At 40.0% G+C, this 16,362-nt stretch overlaps 7 protein-coding genes across 7 annotated transcripts; 5 read left to right on the top strand and 2 right to left on the bottom strand.

Annotated features, from left to right (window-relative positions):
- Positions 1 to 267: 267 nt before the first annotated feature.
- BDF20DRAFT_853332 (uncharacterized protein) lies at positions 268 to 971 on the top strand. Its single transcript, XM_053080133.1, has one exon. The coding sequence runs from the start codon at positions 474 to 476 to the stop codon at positions 789 to 791; it is 318 nt and encodes a 105-aa protein (XP_052939380.1). The 5' UTR covers positions 268 to 473; the 3' UTR covers positions 792 to 971.
- A 102-nt stretch (positions 972 to 1,073) lies between these two features.
- BDF20DRAFT_853331 (Sodium/hydrogen exchanger family-domain-containing protein) lies at positions 1,074 to 4,067 on the bottom strand. Its single transcript, XM_053080132.1, has 4 exons — positions 3,861 to 4,067; positions 2,972 to 3,716; positions 2,371 to 2,837; positions 1,074 to 2,240 (listed from the first exon to the last, which is right to left on the bottom strand). Exons 1-4 carry the CDS (start codon positions 3,978 to 3,980, stop codon positions 1,368 to 1,370), a joined length of 2,205 nt encoding a protein of 734 aa, XP_052939379.1. The 5' UTR covers positions 3,981 to 4,067; the 3' UTR covers positions 1,074 to 1,367.
- A 674-nt stretch (positions 4,068 to 4,741) lies between these two features.
- Positions 4,742 to 5,725, top strand: BDF20DRAFT_813871 (kinase-like domain-containing protein; the record flags this gene model as incomplete). Its single annotated transcript, XM_053076918.1, has 1 exon — positions 4,742 to 5,725. A coding segment is annotated over one exon (984 nt), but the record flags the coding sequence as incomplete, so codon positions are not given.
- Positions 5,726 to 8,255: 2,530 nt separating this feature from the next.
- Positions 8,256 to 11,881, top strand: BDF20DRAFT_853323 (glucosyltransferase). Its single transcript, XM_053080131.1, has 11 exons — positions 8,256 to 8,797; positions 8,886 to 8,964; positions 9,044 to 9,237; positions 9,322 to 9,475; positions 9,617 to 9,749; positions 9,856 to 10,071; positions 10,319 to 10,458; positions 10,568 to 10,704; positions 10,779 to 10,876; positions 11,027 to 11,102; positions 11,244 to 11,881. The coding sequence occupies exons 1-11, from the start codon at positions 8,727 to 8,729 to the stop codon at positions 11,443 to 11,445; spliced, it is 1,500 nt and encodes a 499-aa protein (XP_052939377.1). The 5' UTR covers positions 8,256 to 8,726; the 3' UTR covers positions 11,446 to 11,881.
- A 58-nt stretch (positions 11,882 to 11,939) lies between these two features.
- BDF20DRAFT_815573 (major facilitator superfamily domain-containing protein) lies at positions 11,940 to 13,517 on the top strand (the record flags this gene model as incomplete). Its single annotated transcript, XM_053077090.1, has 2 exons — positions 11,940 to 12,103; positions 12,191 to 13,517. The coding sequence occupies 2 exons, from the start codon at positions 11,940 to 11,942 to the stop codon at positions 13,515 to 13,517; spliced, it is 1,491 nt and encodes a 496-aa protein (XP_052939376.1).
- Positions 13,518 to 13,779: 262 nt separating this feature from the next.
- Positions 13,780 to 15,802, top strand: BDF20DRAFT_300807 (uncharacterized protein). The gene is made up of 5 exons (XM_053075145.1): positions 13,780 to 14,248; positions 14,433 to 15,089; positions 15,183 to 15,330; positions 15,400 to 15,557; positions 15,692 to 15,802. Exons 1-4 carry the CDS (start codon positions 14,042 to 14,044, stop codon positions 15,525 to 15,527), a joined length of 1,140 nt encoding a protein of 379 aa, XP_052939375.1. The 5' UTR covers positions 13,780 to 14,041; the 3' UTR covers positions 15,528 to 15,557; positions 15,692 to 15,802.
- BDF20DRAFT_970008 (histone H3) lies at positions 15,667 to 16,285 on the bottom strand (the record flags this gene model as incomplete). The annotated part of the gene is made up of 2 exons (XM_053085006.1): positions 15,667 to 15,896; positions 15,967 to 16,285. 2 exons carry the CDS (start codon positions 16,283 to 16,285, stop codon positions 15,805 to 15,807), a joined length of 411 nt encoding a protein of 136 aa, XP_052939374.1. The 3' UTR covers positions 15,667 to 15,804.
- Positions 16,286 to 16,362: the final 77 nt, after the last annotated feature.

The following is a 16,362-nucleotide window of genomic DNA, read 5'->3' as shown; positions in this document are numbered from 1 at the left end:
TAGAAGAATCATTTCATCCTAAACACATACGCAATTCCATCAAAAGATCACTTTCAGCTATTTTATACACTACACCACATCATGCTTATTCCACAAGTAAATCCGACCCTCACAAACGAGATGATGAAAAAGCAACCATTCCTGATAGCGGACATCATCGTCTTGTACCTATCTTGGTTACGCCAGAATTATCAGAGACTCTGGGAGATGGTATTTTGATTGACCACCATTATCAACAAATGCAAAGAAAAGCTAACTATGATGATGGGGTCCGCCATCATCGTACTAGTACTAGTTGTAGCAGTAGGAGAAACAGCAGTAGCAGCAGTAGCAGCAGCAGCAGTAGCAGCGGTGGCAGTAGTCATACGACGAGTGAGGGTAGGAATGATCCCACCTCGTTAAAAAAGAAGAAACCCGTAGCAGAATACGACAATACCCTAGTCATTGATCATGACAGAAACGAGAATGAATGGATGATTGTTTGGCAAGGCTATGCTTTTCAGTGGAAGGAACAACAGCATGATAATACGATAACCCCAGCTTATATGAAATTGCATTATGAAAAAGACGTTTGGGAGCTGTATAAAGGTCTCATCCATCCACTACACATTTTCCATGATGAATTGTGGACAAATCACCCTCACGGTAAACAGGATGAGCAAGTAGAAGTAGCATCGGATATCTGGAGCCAACTTACTGTAAAAGAACTAAGGCAATATTTTAATAATTATGGATCTCTCTTGCTCAAATTACATGAATCGAGGCTTCAGCAGCAACTGGAAAACGTATAATATCTTGAAGAAGAGAAGGGCGGAATGGTGTTTCGTGTCTTAAAAATGCAGAATCTTCAACATAGAATTTGTTATCCTATTCAAACTAATACTCAAAAACACATGCTAAACTAATACATGATACAAACATGATGTCAATGAATTCAGGGTTTCTATTTTGTATCTTTTTTTTTTTTTTTTCGCCACACATGACATATAACAAAAGCCAATCCATTTATCATTTGCTCTATCCTTTCCCCCCCCCTCGTTTCAACTCCTGAACACTTGATTGAAAGTGAGATGTAGTTACACTAATAAATATGATACGATCTCGATGAGAACACCAACAAAAGACTTATGTTACAGTACAACCTTCTTTTTTATTTTTCTACCTTCTGAATGAATAAGAATGAAGGGAGACAGAGAGAGAGAAGGAGAATGCAAAATGGTGACTAAAATTGTAATTCATTATGATTGTTCTATTGAGAAAAAGATAATTGCAAAGTACGCTAGATTGGATATAATGGTATGATAAAAATGGTTCGAGTATAGAGTGGTTGTTTCGATGACGGTATGATGAGTTCTTTTTTTTTTTTTCTAAGCTAATTTTTCTGCATCTTGAAGACCTGTGATAACCTCATTTTCGTGCTCTGGATAAGAGCTGGTATAGTTACTACTGACCATGGTGGTGCCCATAAACTGATTTGTATTACTACCTCCGTTTCCAGTACTACTACCACTTCCTCCTCCGCCTCCTACTCCTGTGCTGCCCTTGTCTAGACCGAGTCTTTTATTGTTGATCAGCGTCAATGCTGTCAAAATCAACGGCGTTGCAATCAACGTGATAGCCGTCACTGCCAGCAAGATATAATAGACTTCACGTGAGATGATGGATAATTGCTTACCACGTGACGCCAAAACGAAGCCAAATTCTGAGATTTGTGCCAACGCGATGGCCATCGTGGAGGACTTTTGCAGATCAAATTTGAAGACGACGAGCGTGAGACAAGTAGAGATGTATTTGAAGAGGATAACGCCAACCGCCAAAGTAAATAGTAAAAAGGCTTCTTTGGCCAAGAAGGTTGGATAGACATGAAGACCCATGGACGCAAAGAACAAGCAAGCAAACGTATCACGGACAGGTTCTATCACCTTGAGGGAGGTTTCATAGAGACCTTTGCGAGAGCGAAGAATTACACCCGCTGCAAAACAACCAATTTCCATACCAAGCCCCAAGCGTTCTGAAACGATGAGCATCGTCATGCAAATAGCAATGGTACCAAGGAGCATCAGCTCGTGGTTTTTGGTGATGGCATGAATAGGTACCACGCGACGAAGGAGACGAGGGATGAGTGGCATAAAGCGCAAAATAGCGTAACAGACAAGCCCAAAGATGGTGAAAGAGAGCGAGATATTTAAGAAAGCGATCAGTACATCAATGCCTGATTTCGATAAGGCAGGAATAATGGCCTACGTAAAAAAAAAAAAAAAAAAAAAAAAAAAAAAAGAAAAGAAAAGAGGCTTTCTGTATTAACATCCATGGATATTCACTTTTCAGTGCCTTCCCCCCCCCGCCTCACAAAGAAGAACAGAATATTACCAGCATAAAACCCAAGATCACATCTTGCATCACTAATAAGCCATACAAGTGTTCTAAATGATCCAATTTGATGCATTTGACGACGACAGCCGTGGAACTCAAACTGATGCATGCTCCTACAAACACTGCTTCTTTGATGTCTGCGCCAATGATGGATGCCATGATGACAAAGCAAAACACAGTAACAAGCAGGATGGTGACAGCTCCTCCTAAAGCTAATCTCCACATTCGCTTTAATTTGTCCAATGAAAATTCCAGACCAAGGACAAAGATGATGAGTACGACACCTAATTGCGCTAACGTCTTTACTTGAATGACTTCATGAATTCTATTGTAGCCGGAAGGGCCAAGCATAATACCAGCGAGGATGTAACCAAAAAAGGCAGGTAAACCAATCCAAGTGAACATCCATCCCAGTACAAATGATACAATCAGGATCAGAATAATATCATGTATTAACTTTATATCTAGTGGAAAAGGAGATGGAGGCGCGGGGCAAAGGGGAAGGGGAAAAAAAAAAGTCATTAGAATGCATGATTATTTAGACTTGCGGGTGCCTTGAGTCCATATGGACTGTGGTATATAGACATGTCCTATTTACCTTCCGTAATAACAGTAGTATCCGAGGGTTTCATCATGACATACTCGTTATTATCTTGATCTATCAAGGTCACCATCGAATCGCCTTGACCATTGCCTTGATCATTGGTCAATTTTAATACTGTTTCTACTCTTCCATCCTCCGTTGATAACAACATTAAATTGTTTTGCATTTCATCTTCTAATTGATCCGCATGTTGGCTCACTTCATGTAACATGCCATTGACCACGTCTTCCATTCCCCAAGTGGTCGTATCGATCGATGCCATATCCTCTTCCATTTCCGCTGCTTTACCTACTGCTTCTGCCTCGTGATCTGGTAGCGATGCTTCTGCTGCTTCTGCTGCTCCTGCTGCTCTTGCTGCTGCTGCTGCTGCTGCTGCCGATAATGAACCGGTGGCTGTTTTTAACCTTTGATGGGACAACTTGACAGCTCGTTGAAACTCAAATGTTAGTTTAAGAGCAGGACTTCGGAAATCATTTGTAAATTTGAAAGGATCTTTTCGAACCGTGGTATCATAAACTTGTAAGATGCCCAACACAAAATCTTCAAAAGCTTTAAAGTCCTCTAATTGAACACCAGCTAATGTGTACAGTTCATCTTGTTGATGTTGATTATTGGAGGAGACTTTGTGTCGTCGAATGCTTTCGTAAAGTCGTTGTTTCTTATCCATCAATTTTTTTTCATATGCTTCTCCCCGCTGTAATAGATCAAGTATATTTTCCGCATTCTTTGGTGATAAAGACTATTTTTAGCATATCATAGAGGAGAATGTAAAGCAGAAGCACAGAAAAAAATTAAAATAAAAAGGTGAGTGGATGATGATCTGCCATTCAGTTGTATGTAAGCTTAAAAATCTGTGCGTTCTATGGTTATGATATGATTTTACCGGTATATTAGACGGTTCTGCATCTATAAATGGACTAAGAATGAGGAGTGATAACAGTATCCATAGTACTATAAATGTTCGAATATGTAGGTTTCGAGAGAGTGAGCAAAATAGGCGCATAATGTGGTAATTATGTAATTAAATGGGTGTGGCGAAACTGGACAGATTAGAGTTACAAAACAGGATATGCAGGCAAAAAAAAAAAACAAAAAAAAAAAAACGTCTCGCAGAAAACTAAAGGAAAGGAGAGGCGAGGAGAGGTATATTGGATGTATATTTAGCAATGAAAAGAAAGAAGGAAGAGGAAAGGGAGTGTGTCATATTTTAGCTTAGTGAGACGAAAAAGGTCCATTTTTTTTTGCCAACAAAAAATAGAATGGGGCTAAACCGTTTGCTTAAGGGGCGGCCGAAGAAAATGAAGAGCACCCAAAAAAAAATGGTACCTTGAACGGTTCTCAATTTTGATTGGTCAATAGAATGAAGCAGCTCAAAAACCAAAATTCTTATGAAAAAAGGTTCTTTGCAAAAAGTCAACAAATGACGAAAAAAAATGCGTTGTAGGACAAGAACGAAAGAACTGCTATTTTTGGAAATTTCCTTTTTTTCTAAAATCATACACACCAGCTTTCTCCAGATTTCTTTTTGCCTACCCTTTATTACTGCTTTGATTACTCCTTTTCTGAAAAGCACGTTTTTTTACGCCCACAGATTTCAATAAAATTAGCTTTTTTTTTTTTTTCTATATAAAGAGGCCACATAAGATGTGCTTCTTTCTTGTTTTTTTCTATTTTTTGTAACTCATTTCATTCAAAAACTATAAACATAACGAGAAACCATTTGTCGCATTTTTCCATCTTACTAAACTCAATTGACATATATATATGACGGCTTCAAATACCAGAAATGAACAATCTCAACAGGCTATCTTTACTGTTGGATCCATGGTGGAAGATTTAGAGATTGTGAAAGCACTCAATATTGGAACTTATGGACAAGTGTATATGGCGAGACATAGACATACCTTTGAACGTTATGCAGTAAAGTCACTACCTCACACTCAACTCATCAAGAACGGTCTCGAAACTCCACAGCGTCAATTATCTGCCTTCCAACGAAATGAAATCACGCTGCATTCTCGTCTTTCCGGCCATCCGCATATCATCCGACTTGAAAAAGTATTACAGACAGCCGAATGGACGCATGTCATTATGGAATATGGATCTGAAGGAGATTTGTTCTCAGCGATCACAGAAAAAAATCTGTATTACGGTAACCATGATTTGATCCGCCATGTCTTTCTCCAAATTCTCGAAGCCGTTCGGCATTGTCACAGCAACCATATCTATCACCGTGATCTAAAGCCCGAAAACATTCTGGTCTTTGACGGTGGACGCACCGTCAAGTTGGCTGATTTTGGCTTGGCGACGACCGATGCCATCAGTCATGATTTTGGTTGCGGATCTACCTTTTATTACTCACCAGAGTGTCAAGGTACCAAGAGCGGGATTCGATTAGCAGGCATCAAGAACCGTCATTATCGACATGCATCCTCCACAGGTGGGTACGCAACGGCACCTAACGATGTCTGGGCCTTGGGCATGTGCTTGATTAATTTGGCCACCTCTCGAAACAGTTGGAAAGTGGCCTCTTTAGATGACGATACTTTCCGCGCTTATTTGTACAATGACTCAAATTTACTTTTAAAGATTTTACCGATATCGATGGAACTCAATAAGATTCTAAAACGAATTTTTGTTCTGGATCCGAACAAGAGAATGACTCTGGATGAATTGTCCATGCGCATTCAACACTGTCGCTATTTCACTCGTACGCAAGAAGTCATTCACTATGAAGCAGCCATGATGGCTTCCCACCGTTCAGCAGCAGCTCTTCTTTCTCCTTCTATTACTCCACCCACGACAGCGCTGACGGTCACTCAAGCGACCGGCAGCACCATTGCCTCACCCACCAGCACCTTGGACACCACTGCCCACCCTCACCATTATGCTGATGCTCAACAAAAGAAAAAGAAGAAACATCCTAACCTTAAACGACTCCAAGTTCCACTCCAGTTCCATACCCACCCTAACTATGCTCATTACGATGTATTGCCACCCACACCCCCGTTCACGCCTACCTCGTTTGTCAAACAGCCAATGTTATCTCCAGCAGATAGTGTCAGCAGTAGCGGGAGTATCAGCAGCAGTAACAGTAGTACCTCTACCACAATGAATCACCATTCCCCTTTATCAGCATCTTTTATTCTCACTTCTTTTCATCATTACAACCATCATCATCATCATCATCACCATCACCATCAGCCATATGGAGATATGCCAAAAAAAGAAAGGAGCCAACAACATCTGCAGCAACATATCAGCATCATCACCAACAACCCAATTGAAAGCAGTTTTTAAATTTGGGGGTCTAGAACATCTGGCTTTTTTTTTTATCTGTAAAAATAGAGATGTCTTCTATGCAACATCTACACATACATACATATACACATTACACATCATACAGCATCAGTGAAATCAACTTCTTTTACGCCATCTGGGCTAGATGCTTCTTTTATACTCATGCTACGAAAAAACTCGTCGATAACAAACAACAATCCACCCTCTTTTATTTACACAAAAAAGAAGGTCTCTACATACACATATATACAAGACATTTTTACATATAACACATCTTTTTTTTTTTTTCTATGCTTATTTTCTCCTTCATTTTCTATTTTTCGCTGCTGACTTAAAACAAACTCCCTTTTTTCTTTTCCATTCGTTCATTCATTATACTATGTATTTTTTGGCTGCCTATTTTTATATCATACTATCTCCCTCTTTTTTGGCCTTCACTTTCTATCCTATGTAAATCTATTTTTTTTTGGCTTTCTATATACCAAGTTTACGCTTTCATTTTAGCATGCCCTTTTTGTAATATACATATACCTATCTTATTTGCTGTAGAAGAGAAATTATAATTATTTTTTTCCATTTGATACATATAAATAAAAGAATTTCTAAAAAAAAAAAAATGATTTATGCAAGCTTATCTTATGAGGTTTCTATAAAGAGTAATAATGTCAGGTAAAAATACAGACTTTCCATGAGTGTAGAGGGTTATGAAGCGAGTCATTTTTAAACAGCCCACATGTTTTTTGTCTTGCTGAAACGTTCGGTAAGTCTCCGTTAACTTGGCTTGAAAATACTCGTTTCCAATGCTTTCTTTCTTTATTCGTAAAGGAAGAACCACACTCATTGGCTCCTATGCTTCGACACATTGGATGAGAAATAAAGAAGAAGCGATTTCTATCATGCGCATTACTTATTTTGACGCAAGAACATTTGAGCGACGAAGCATGAAGAATCTCGTGTAATACAGGGGAACGATTTTCTGCTCGTCGTTGTCAATGCAAAGTGCGAGATGCCAAGGGCAGGACTTGATAATATTGCCGACGTTTTCCAGTAGGCAATACGAGTACCATCCATGTGGATTTTGGGTTCCTTGTGAGACATTGCCTTCCATTGCTCGGTCGAGGGCATGCTTAACATACTCCATGTCCATCTCCTCAAGAAGGGTAATCATGCTGTCTTACCACTCCTCCCCTTTCTCAGCCCTTCAATGTACTATCTCTGTACCACATGCAAAGTCCATTCATGAACTGGACAATACAAGTACATAAGGATGAGATAGAATCCAGTGTATGAATGAAGAGTCATTCTAGGAGTTCAAGTGATCATTTGTACTTTTATTACGAGCGTGCCTTTCCCTCTATTATATTCTCTTCATTTTCTTGTTTTAGGATGAACGCTTCTCAAAAGGATAGGATGGCAAGGGAAGTAAGTAGATTCTCCCGCGAATGGCATGTAAAATAAATAAAAAGATTATCTATGAGTACATGCACATGGTTTGTCAAGAAGGAGCAACTCCCCCCCCCTTTTCGGTCTACAACGTCCCACTGGCAAACTCTTTCCTATGATTTTCTCTGAGAGGCGGGTGATTATCATTTCTTTGCTCATTCATATACAACAACTTTCATCATGAAAAGAGTTTTCGTGCCGTAGTGAGCTGCTTTTTGTTTGTTTTTCTTTGGGAAAAAGGAAAGCAAAAAGTATGCTCGAGTCTAAAGTTTTTCCTTGTGCTTATTGAGGCTTTTTGGTAAAGTCTTTTTGCAATGCACCTAGTGATGGATACGTTCACTTTTTCGTTTCATCCAAAACGCACTAGGTTTATTTGCCTACGGAAAGATCATCATTCTTGATCCCATTGATACCTATGCCATTTTGCATAGCCACTGTAAGCAATTTTCTATAAGAGCAGCTATTTTGCGGTTTCTCTTTTTTAAAAAAAAAATCAAAAAAGCGGTGATGTCCAGTTCATAAGGTAGTTATTACACAGCTAAGCATTCGGTACAAAATAAACGAAACAGAGTAATGTGGTGTTTTCGTCTCCCGTTGCTTATAGATCAAGTTGGGTAACTATAGTACTTTTGCAAACGAGTAAGAATCGGGATCACATGAAAATGTTTCTCACTATGAAACCCGTCATTTGCAAGTATTATTTCATGTAGTTTGAATAAGCTATATATAATTTGAAGTCGCTCATCTTGGGTGTCATTTTCAACTAGAGGACGGTTAAGGCGTCGCCCAGAAAACACACACTTAAAAGTCCGAAAGCAGCCATTTGCTTATGTCAGGTAACTTTTTTACTCCGGGCGCTGTTTTGAACTTGGCACTCTACTTGCAAAAGGGGGCAATAGAAGGTAACCTTACGTTTCAGCTAGTTGTTCTATCGCGTTCTCAGGGCCAAGTCACCTCCGCCAGCTAGTATCACATTTAAATTTCTTCTTTATTGGCAGAGTCAGAGATGGGAAATGACAACATGCGGAATCTGTTTTTGGCCAGCACGTTCATAAAATTACTGCTGATTCCATCATAGTACGTTTTTGCATTGCCTATGCTTCAGTACCAAACAAAAGTCTAATAAAGGCTTCTCTTCTACCATTCACCTCAATGTGAACAACAGTCGATCGACAGATTTTGAAGTGCATAGAAATTGGCTGGCCATTACATACAGCTTACCCATTAATAAGTGGTATATTGAAGTAAAGCCTGTTCCTCTAAAGAATGATTCTTCAAGCGTGCTACAGCAATCGCTAAGCAAATTATTATCTATTCTACTAGAATACGTCAGAATGGACGTTGGACTATCCACCGTTCTTTGCATGGTTTGAAAAGTTTCTCAGTCTTTTTGCCAACATGGTGGATCCAGAAATGGTCAAAATAGACAACTTGAATTATGCCAGCACAGAGACGATTCTATTTCAGCGATTGACAGTGATTGTGAGTGAGTTGATATTCTATTGGGCTTTACTCAGGTACAACACGAAACATCAACACGAAACGTCGCAAAACATCAAAAAATAAAGCGTTGCTTCTAACAAAAAGACGGAAACCTATAGATACGTCAAGTATTTTGGGAACCAATATGTCCATTGGATCATAGCGGGTGCACTGTTCCTTCACCCAGGACTTATTATAGTGGATCATATCCATTTTCAATACAATGGATTGCTTTATGGCCTATTGACTTTATCCATTGTCGAAGCCAAGAGAGTAAGTAGAACAGCCAATTTTTTGTTCGAAATATAAGCGAGCCAAATGAGAGTATCGCTCATTGAAAGCTTACATAACAACCGGACTTTTCTTTTTTTTTTTTTTTTTTTTTTTTTTTTTTTGCAAAAACGCCAAAACTAGAACCATTTACTGTGTTCTGGAATCCTATTCGCCATTTTACTTAATTTCAAACACATTTACTTATACGTGGCTCCAGCTTATTTCGTCTACTTACTCAAGGCTTATTGCTTTGTTAAAGATGCAAAAGATCCAAGTACAAGAAAAGCCTAAAGAAAATGAAAAAAAACCAAGAGGATGATGCCTTTACTAACTTGCTCCATTTTTTATTTCCTTTTTTGTTTACTGTATTTCCCGTTTAGATGGTAAACAAAGAAAATTTTCTGTCAAAAGATTCTTCATGCTGGGAGGATCGGTTATCGCCGTGTTTGTTCTATCCTTCGGACCGTTCCTGTACTATAGACAGTTGCCCGCCGTTTTTCAGCGCCTCTTTCCATTTACCCGTGGACTTTGTCACGCATTTTGGGCGCCCAATTTCTGGTCAGTTTATGCCGGAATAGACAGGATGTTAATTATAGGTAAAAATACAGAGGGGGGAGGGATGTTTAAGGGGGGGGGGGCTGGGTGGAACGAAGGTACGAATGGAAAGGTTACAGAAAGAAAAAAGGATGGAGGTGTGGCGGAAACAGATGGGAGATTTTTGTACCTGAATTTTTTCATGTTCCATGATAACAGAGTCTATGTTGTGATTCTATACATACAAATAGATAGACATACGCTCAACTCATCTACTTTACCTCACCCACTCTCATTTACTTTATATAGTTGCTAAACGGTTCGGATGGAGTTTGAATGAGGATGCTGTTACTTCCATGACCAGAGGCTACGTCGGTGATACTCAATTCGCGGTTCTGCCCGCAATTGAAGCGATTCACACTATGATCCTCACGCTCATTGTACAAATGGTGAGTCGATAATGTATCAGATAAAGCCGAAAAAAAAAAGCCGGATTATCATGCGAAACGTCTTATTTTTGAAGCTGACATGTTTGCTTTTCTGGTTGATGATTAATAGATGGTCTTGCAAAAGTTATGGAGAAAGCCGACATTTGATAATTTTCTCTCTTCATTGACATTGTGTACTTTTGCATCCTATCTGCTGGGCTGGCATGTGCATGAAAAAGCCATTATGATTGTATTGATACCATATGGGTAATAGCAACTTATTCATATACATAACATTAACCTTTATCCGATGCGAACTCACTCGAACCGCGTTTCTCTAGTTTAATGGCTGCTAATTGTAAAACCAATTTACGTATCTTGATCATTTTGAGCGCCGCTGGAATTGTCTCGCTCTTTCCTTTATTGATTCATCCGGCCGGTAAATCAAAAAAAAAAAAAAAATTCAGGGTCAAAAAAAAGGGGCTTGATTATTTCCTATTCGAAGGCATAAAATTATAACCGATACTTTTTTTTTTTTTTTTTTGGCCTGATGATGTCTGATGGATGATGGTGCATTCATGGATTATAGAAACTCCTATCAAGGTCACAATAACGTTATTATGGTTTTGTGCTGTCATCCCAGGCTTGGCTCACAGTGTTCAAATGTAAGTGATGCGTGCAAAAGATCAGAAAATTTGAAAAAGTCAATGAAGCCCATGTTGACGTTTTGTCTCAATTTTTTTTTTTTTTTTTTTTTTTTTTTTTTTGATGCTCGCTCTCCTCACATCATGATAACGGTAAATTAGACCTTTGAAAAATCTTTTATCCACAATGGAACAACAGTATTTGATAGGCTTGGTGCTTCTACAATTCTATACAGGGTTCATCCATGACATTGTCTTTGGGGAAAGGCTTCCCTTCTTGCCTTTAATGTTGACTAGTTTGTACTGTGCCATAGGTATTCTCTATGGATGGGCCCTATTTATGTATGACTATCTTTTTACATAGATATCCGGAAAAAATAAAGAAATAAATAAATGATTTCTGCCCATGGCTAACGAAAAATATCTGATCTGAGCGTTTTTTTGATGTGACAAAAACTGGATCCTGAATTAGAGTTATCCTCTCCTTCAGGGTTCTCTTGGTTTCATCTTCCGGACAAATTACCTCACCCACATCGGTTTCCCAAAAGAGAAAGTCAGCCAAAGAGGGTGAGACCTGGGAAATTCTGGGAAAGATAAAAAAGAGCCTTTTCTGATCCAGTATATAAATGTAGCGAGCAAGAGACTATAAGAGAGATAAAGGAGAGCGACATTATTGATTTACTTCATAGCCCTACAGATACAGCCATCTTTTGGTTTTTTTTTTCCCACATAGATCAATAGTTTGGAACTCTTTTCTCTGTTGTTATAGTCTCCATATTCACATACACAATTACACACACACACAAAAAAAAAAAAAAATAGAATATGGATTCGTTAGATCTTAAATTCAACAAGTACATGGTGTACTGTGTACTTATCGCTTGTTTAGAACCCTTTGCAAACGGTTGGGTCTCAGGTTCATCCAACGTACCTGGTACAGTCACTCACGTTTGTGAGCACGGTATGGCTCATGTTGCTTCAAAAGGTCTTCCTGATTGTTTGCCCATGACCACCGCCCTTTGGTAAGTCAATGACTTGGCAAGTACTTAGTAAACGAGACATGCGCTTCCTAACCGTTGAAAAAAAATTTTTTTCTTTTCTTTCTCTAGGGGTTTTGCTGTCTCCTCTTTCTGTGTAGGTGGTCTGATTTCTGCTCTTTTCGGTGGTAATCTCCAAGAGAAACTGGGTCGTCGTTTAACCATTATCGTCAATAACTTTGGCTTCATCATTGGTTCCTTGCTTTGCTGTGTGGCTGTCCATCAAGCCATGTTTATCATCGGTCGTATCCTCTGTGGTATCTCCTGTGGTCTCGGTTCTCTTGTGGTGCCTACTTACATTGGTGAAGTGTCTACTATCAAGGGCCGTGGTACGATGGGTACATGCAATCAATTCTTGATTGTCATTGGTCTTCTTTTGGCGTCTGCTATCGGTCTCCCTCTTGCCAAGGTCCCTCTCTGGCGTATCAATTATGCTATCACTGCTTTCCCTGCTATCGCTCAAGTCTTCTTGATGGCTACGTGTGCTGAGTCTCCTCGTTGGTTAGTCAGCAAGAGCCGTTTTGAAGAAGCTCGTGCTACTCTTCAAAAGCTCCGTGGCAACTGTAACATTGAACAAGAATTCTACGATATGGTCGAAGGTATCCATGGCGCTGAAGTCGCTGGCACTGTCTCCAATGGCCACTCTCGTCGCGAAGGCATGGACATGATCGACTCCAAGGAGGGCGCTGAAATCAACGACACCACCGATGTGGAACTCAAGGCTGCCGGTGAGGACGTTGCTGACAAAGAAAACATGAGCATGTTGCAAGTGATGAAGGACCCTGTCATGCGTCGTATTGGTTTCACTGTCTTTGTCCATCACATTATCCAACAATTGTCGGGTATGAACGCTGTCATGTACTACTCTACCAATATTTTCTTGCTCGCTTTCAATAACTCTCAATCCATGGCTCAGCTGATGGCTATCATCACCACCATTGTTAACTTTGTCGCTACAATCGTCACTGTCATCGTCATTGATCGTTTCGGTCGTCGTCCTTTGTTGCTCATTGCCGAAGCCGGTACTTGTATCTTCTCTGTCCTTTTGGTCATCGGTTACAAAGTCAACTCTCCGGGTCTTTTGATCGCCTCTGTCTTTTTGTACGTCGCTTCTTTCGCCCTTGGTATTGGTCCTATTCCTTGGATGATTACCTCTGAAATGACACCCACCCACGCTGCCTCCGCCGTCGGTGCTGCTTCTACCTGTATCAATTGGTGTATGAATTTCGTCATTGGTCAAATCTTCCCTGTCATCTTTGCTGCCATCGAAGGCTGGTCCTTTTTGATTTTCGCCGTCATTTGTCTTTTATCCTTCTTGTTTACCTTTTTCTTCCTCCCTGAAACCAAGGGTCGCTCCATTGAAAGCATTGCTAGAGGCTACGAAAAGTATAGAAAATAAAAGAGAGGATGCCACTCTCTTTTTTTTTTTTTTGCTTCTTTTTTGCTTTTTTTTAAGAAAAAACTACAAAACTTATCCTCCTCTATGTGTACATCATTTTCCCTCTTATTCATTACTTTATATACTCTATAATCACACCCCTCCTTTGTATATTTATTTCCTGATTTCTTGCTTTCTACCCAATGTATTATTACCCTTTTTATTCACTTTTATTGTTGTATTTGTTGTTTAAATAATAAAAAAAAAAAACAGACGATACGTTTTCATGTTCTTTTTCATGGTGACGTTCCAGGTGTATCTCTCTGTTTCGCGCTGTTGTGAAAAATTGCCATGCGCTATGCTTCTGAGGGTCTCATTGAAACGAATAGATCTTGGGATACCGCAGAAAGAGCGTAGAGCGAATCCGTCTTTTTTGATTGGTTGACCCACTCTTTTTTCTATTTTTTGGAGGATGCCACACCTTTCTCTGTTCCTTCTTTCCCTTTCCAAACACATAGTTGACCACACAACCCCCTCTTTCAACGATGGATCTCGATTCTTCACTTGACGATATTATAAAAAAGAAAAAACAAGGACAGAAAAAGCCTACAAACAATAAACTGAAAAAGTCGTCATCACCTGGTCATGTTGCAAAACTGCGTGCTCAGAGCCATCATCGACCTGCTGCTATTCAAGTGTCGAAAGCAAAGGTGACAAAGCCTTTACCACGAAAAAATATCAATGCACGATTGGTAATGTGTTCCATCATGATGTTTCAACATGGCATGGGAGTGATGAGGAAAAAAGAAAGAAGCGGGTATCCGCTCCACACACACCCACCCACCCACGGACAGAGAGAGAGAGCGAGAGAGAGAGAGAGAGTAGAGTCCCTCGGTTGTCATTGCCTAACCCATGGCTTTATTGCACCCTTTTTAGTCTACTGGCTCTGGCCCCCTTTTTACCGCGCATATCAAACAACAACAACAACAACAACAACCATCGGTAAGAGTCGATCCTTCTCAGATTATCATTACAAAAGCCATTTCCAAAACCGAGACTCCAGCGAGGACGAGAAACGAGAGTACACTTGAGCTCGCAAGACCTGCGCTTAGTAGTGGATTAGCCGGTCGCTTAGGTCTGCAGCAAAACAGAACGCGGGGGCAAGCTCAGCGAGGAGCCACCACGACCACAGCTCCCATCTCCTTTCTCCATCACCGCCCAACACCACCACAACGACCGCAAATACAATCCATGATCAGTCGACCTACGATTTCATCTTCTTCTTCTTCCTCCTATAGACGCTCCTCATCAGACATGTCCTCTGCACCGCCCGCCTTCACAGGATCGATCGTAGGAAGAGCAGCAAGGAGAGAATACAACACCCGTGGTCCTATAGAGGAGGATCGTCGTCATGCTCCTTCTACTCGAGCAGTGTCTAGTAGCGTAGGGACAGGGAGTGGATTGTCTATTCGTGGAAGATCCAGCGCAAATCAGTCCAGAGAGAGAGCAGATATCTCCATCAAGGGAGAATCAGGACCCACCACCGTTTTAGTCACTGGTTTAGACCCGGAAGCCAATTCAGAGGATGTTTATGTAAATGGGAGGGTTTTTATGTTTATACAGGAGAAGCAAAAAGAAAGCAAGTGTATTCACGTTATTTCGATGGCAATTTTTCTTTCCTACTAGATCACCATGGAGCCTTTTGGTCATATCCTACGTTGTGAAGTGATGAGAGATCGCTTCGGCCGTTCCTACGGTGAAGCAGAAGTGGAATTCAGTAAAAAGCATTTCGCTTTAGACGCGATTGCTATGCTCGACAACAAGATGTGTGACGGTAAATATTATTGTGTGTATGGCTCTGGTTTTCGTTTTGTGCTAATCAATGGCTTGTCTGATGGATTAGGTCAAATTCTACGTGTGATTCTGAGAGACAAACCAAAGTCCCAATCGGTCGAACATTTTGTACAAAAACAAATTCGATCCATCATTTCACCTTCTTCTTCTGGTAAAATGTATTCAGATCGTTTATAAATGAACAGCCACTCAAATACCTTCTCATTGGTAACCACTGGGGCTCCATACTACCCATTGTTTACTTTTTTTTTTTTTTTTTAAATAAAAAAGACGCACCCGGGATCTTCTCTTTTATTCATTTTTTTTTTTTTTTTTTGGCATGTTTCGGAGCGACCCTATAGGAATATAATCTGTTTGTAGGTGGGTGTCTCAAGTGCATAGGTTATATCGTAGGAAAAGCCATGCTATAGTACTATTATCCAACGCTATCCTGTGTCATTTTGTATCAAATAATCTAAGAACGTTCACCACGGAGACGACGGGCCAATTGAATATCCTTGGGTTGAATAGTGACACGCTTGGCGTGAATAGCGGCCAAATTAGTATCTATTTACAAAAAAAAAAAGAAATAAGAATGTTGTCTCTGAAAAATCATGTCACAAGAACAAAAACGTACCTTCAAAGAGAGAAACCAAATAAGCTTCAGAGGCTTCTTGAAGAGCACCAATGGCAGAAGATTGGAAACGCAAATCAGTCTTGAAATCTTGAGCGATTTCACGGACAAGACGTTGGAAGGGCAATTTACGGATCAACAATTCAGTGGACTTTTGGTAACGACGGATTTCACGAAGAGCGACAGTACCAGGTCTGTAACGATGAGGCTTCTTGACACCACCAGTAGAGGGAGCAGACTTACGAGCGGCCTTGGTAGCCAATTGCTTACGAGGGGCCTTACCACCAGTGGACTTACGAGCTGTTTGCTTGGTACGAGCCATTTTTTATTTTATTTTTTAAATAAATTGAGAGAAAAAGAAGAAATGTAAAAAGGGGGAAAAAAATAAAAAAAAATAAA

Source organism: Mycotypha africana (genome assembly GCF_025528875.1).
Source record: "Mycotypha africana strain NRRL 2978 chromosome Unknown BDF20scaffold_2, whole genome shotgun sequence".
Lineage (NCBI taxonomy): Eukaryota > Fungi > Mucoromycota > Mucoromycetes > Mucorales > Mycotyphaceae > Mycotypha > Mycotypha africana.
The sequence above is the reverse complement of the archived record's forward strand: the minus strand, read 5'-3'. Positions and strand labels throughout refer to the sequence as shown.

Coding starts and splice junctions, on each gene's coding strand:
- BDF20DRAFT_853332 (XM_053080133.1), top strand. CDS start 474: ATGATTGTTTGGCAAGGCTATGCTTTTCAGTGGAAGGAACAACAGCAT.
- BDF20DRAFT_853331 (XM_053080132.1), bottom strand. CDS start 3,980: ATGCGCCTATTTTGCTCACTCTCTCGAAACCTACATATTCGAACATTT. Junction 3,717..3,860: donor CAGAACCGTCTAATATACCG/GTAAAATCATAT, acceptor TGCTAAAAATAG/TCTTTATCACCAAAGAATGC. Junction 2,241..2,370: donor TGATCTTGGGTTTTATGCTG/GTAATATTCTGT, acceptor TTTTTTACGTAG/GCCATTATTCCTGCCTTATC.
- BDF20DRAFT_853323 (XM_053080131.1), top strand. CDS start 8,727: ATGGGAAATGACAACATGCGGAATCTGTTTTTGGCCAGCACGTTCATA. Junction 8,798..8,885: donor TTACTGCTGATTCCATCATA/GTACGTTTTTGC, acceptor TGTGAACAACAG/TCGATCGACAGATTTTGAAG. Junction 9,476..9,616: donor CCATTGTCGAAGCCAAGAGA/GTAAGTAGAACA, acceptor CGCCAAAACTAG/AACCATTTACTGTGTTCTGG.
- BDF20DRAFT_300807 (XM_053075145.1), top strand. CDS start 14,042: ATGGATCTCGATTCTTCACTTGACGATATTATAAAAAAGAAAAAACAA. Junction 14,249..14,432: donor AAAATATCAATGCACGATTG/GTAATGTGTTCC, acceptor CACCCTTTTTAG/TCTACTGGCTCTGGCCCCCT. Junction 15,331..15,399: donor CGACAACAAGATGTGTGACG/GTAAATATTATT, acceptor CTGATGGATTAG/GTCAAATTCTACGTGTGATT.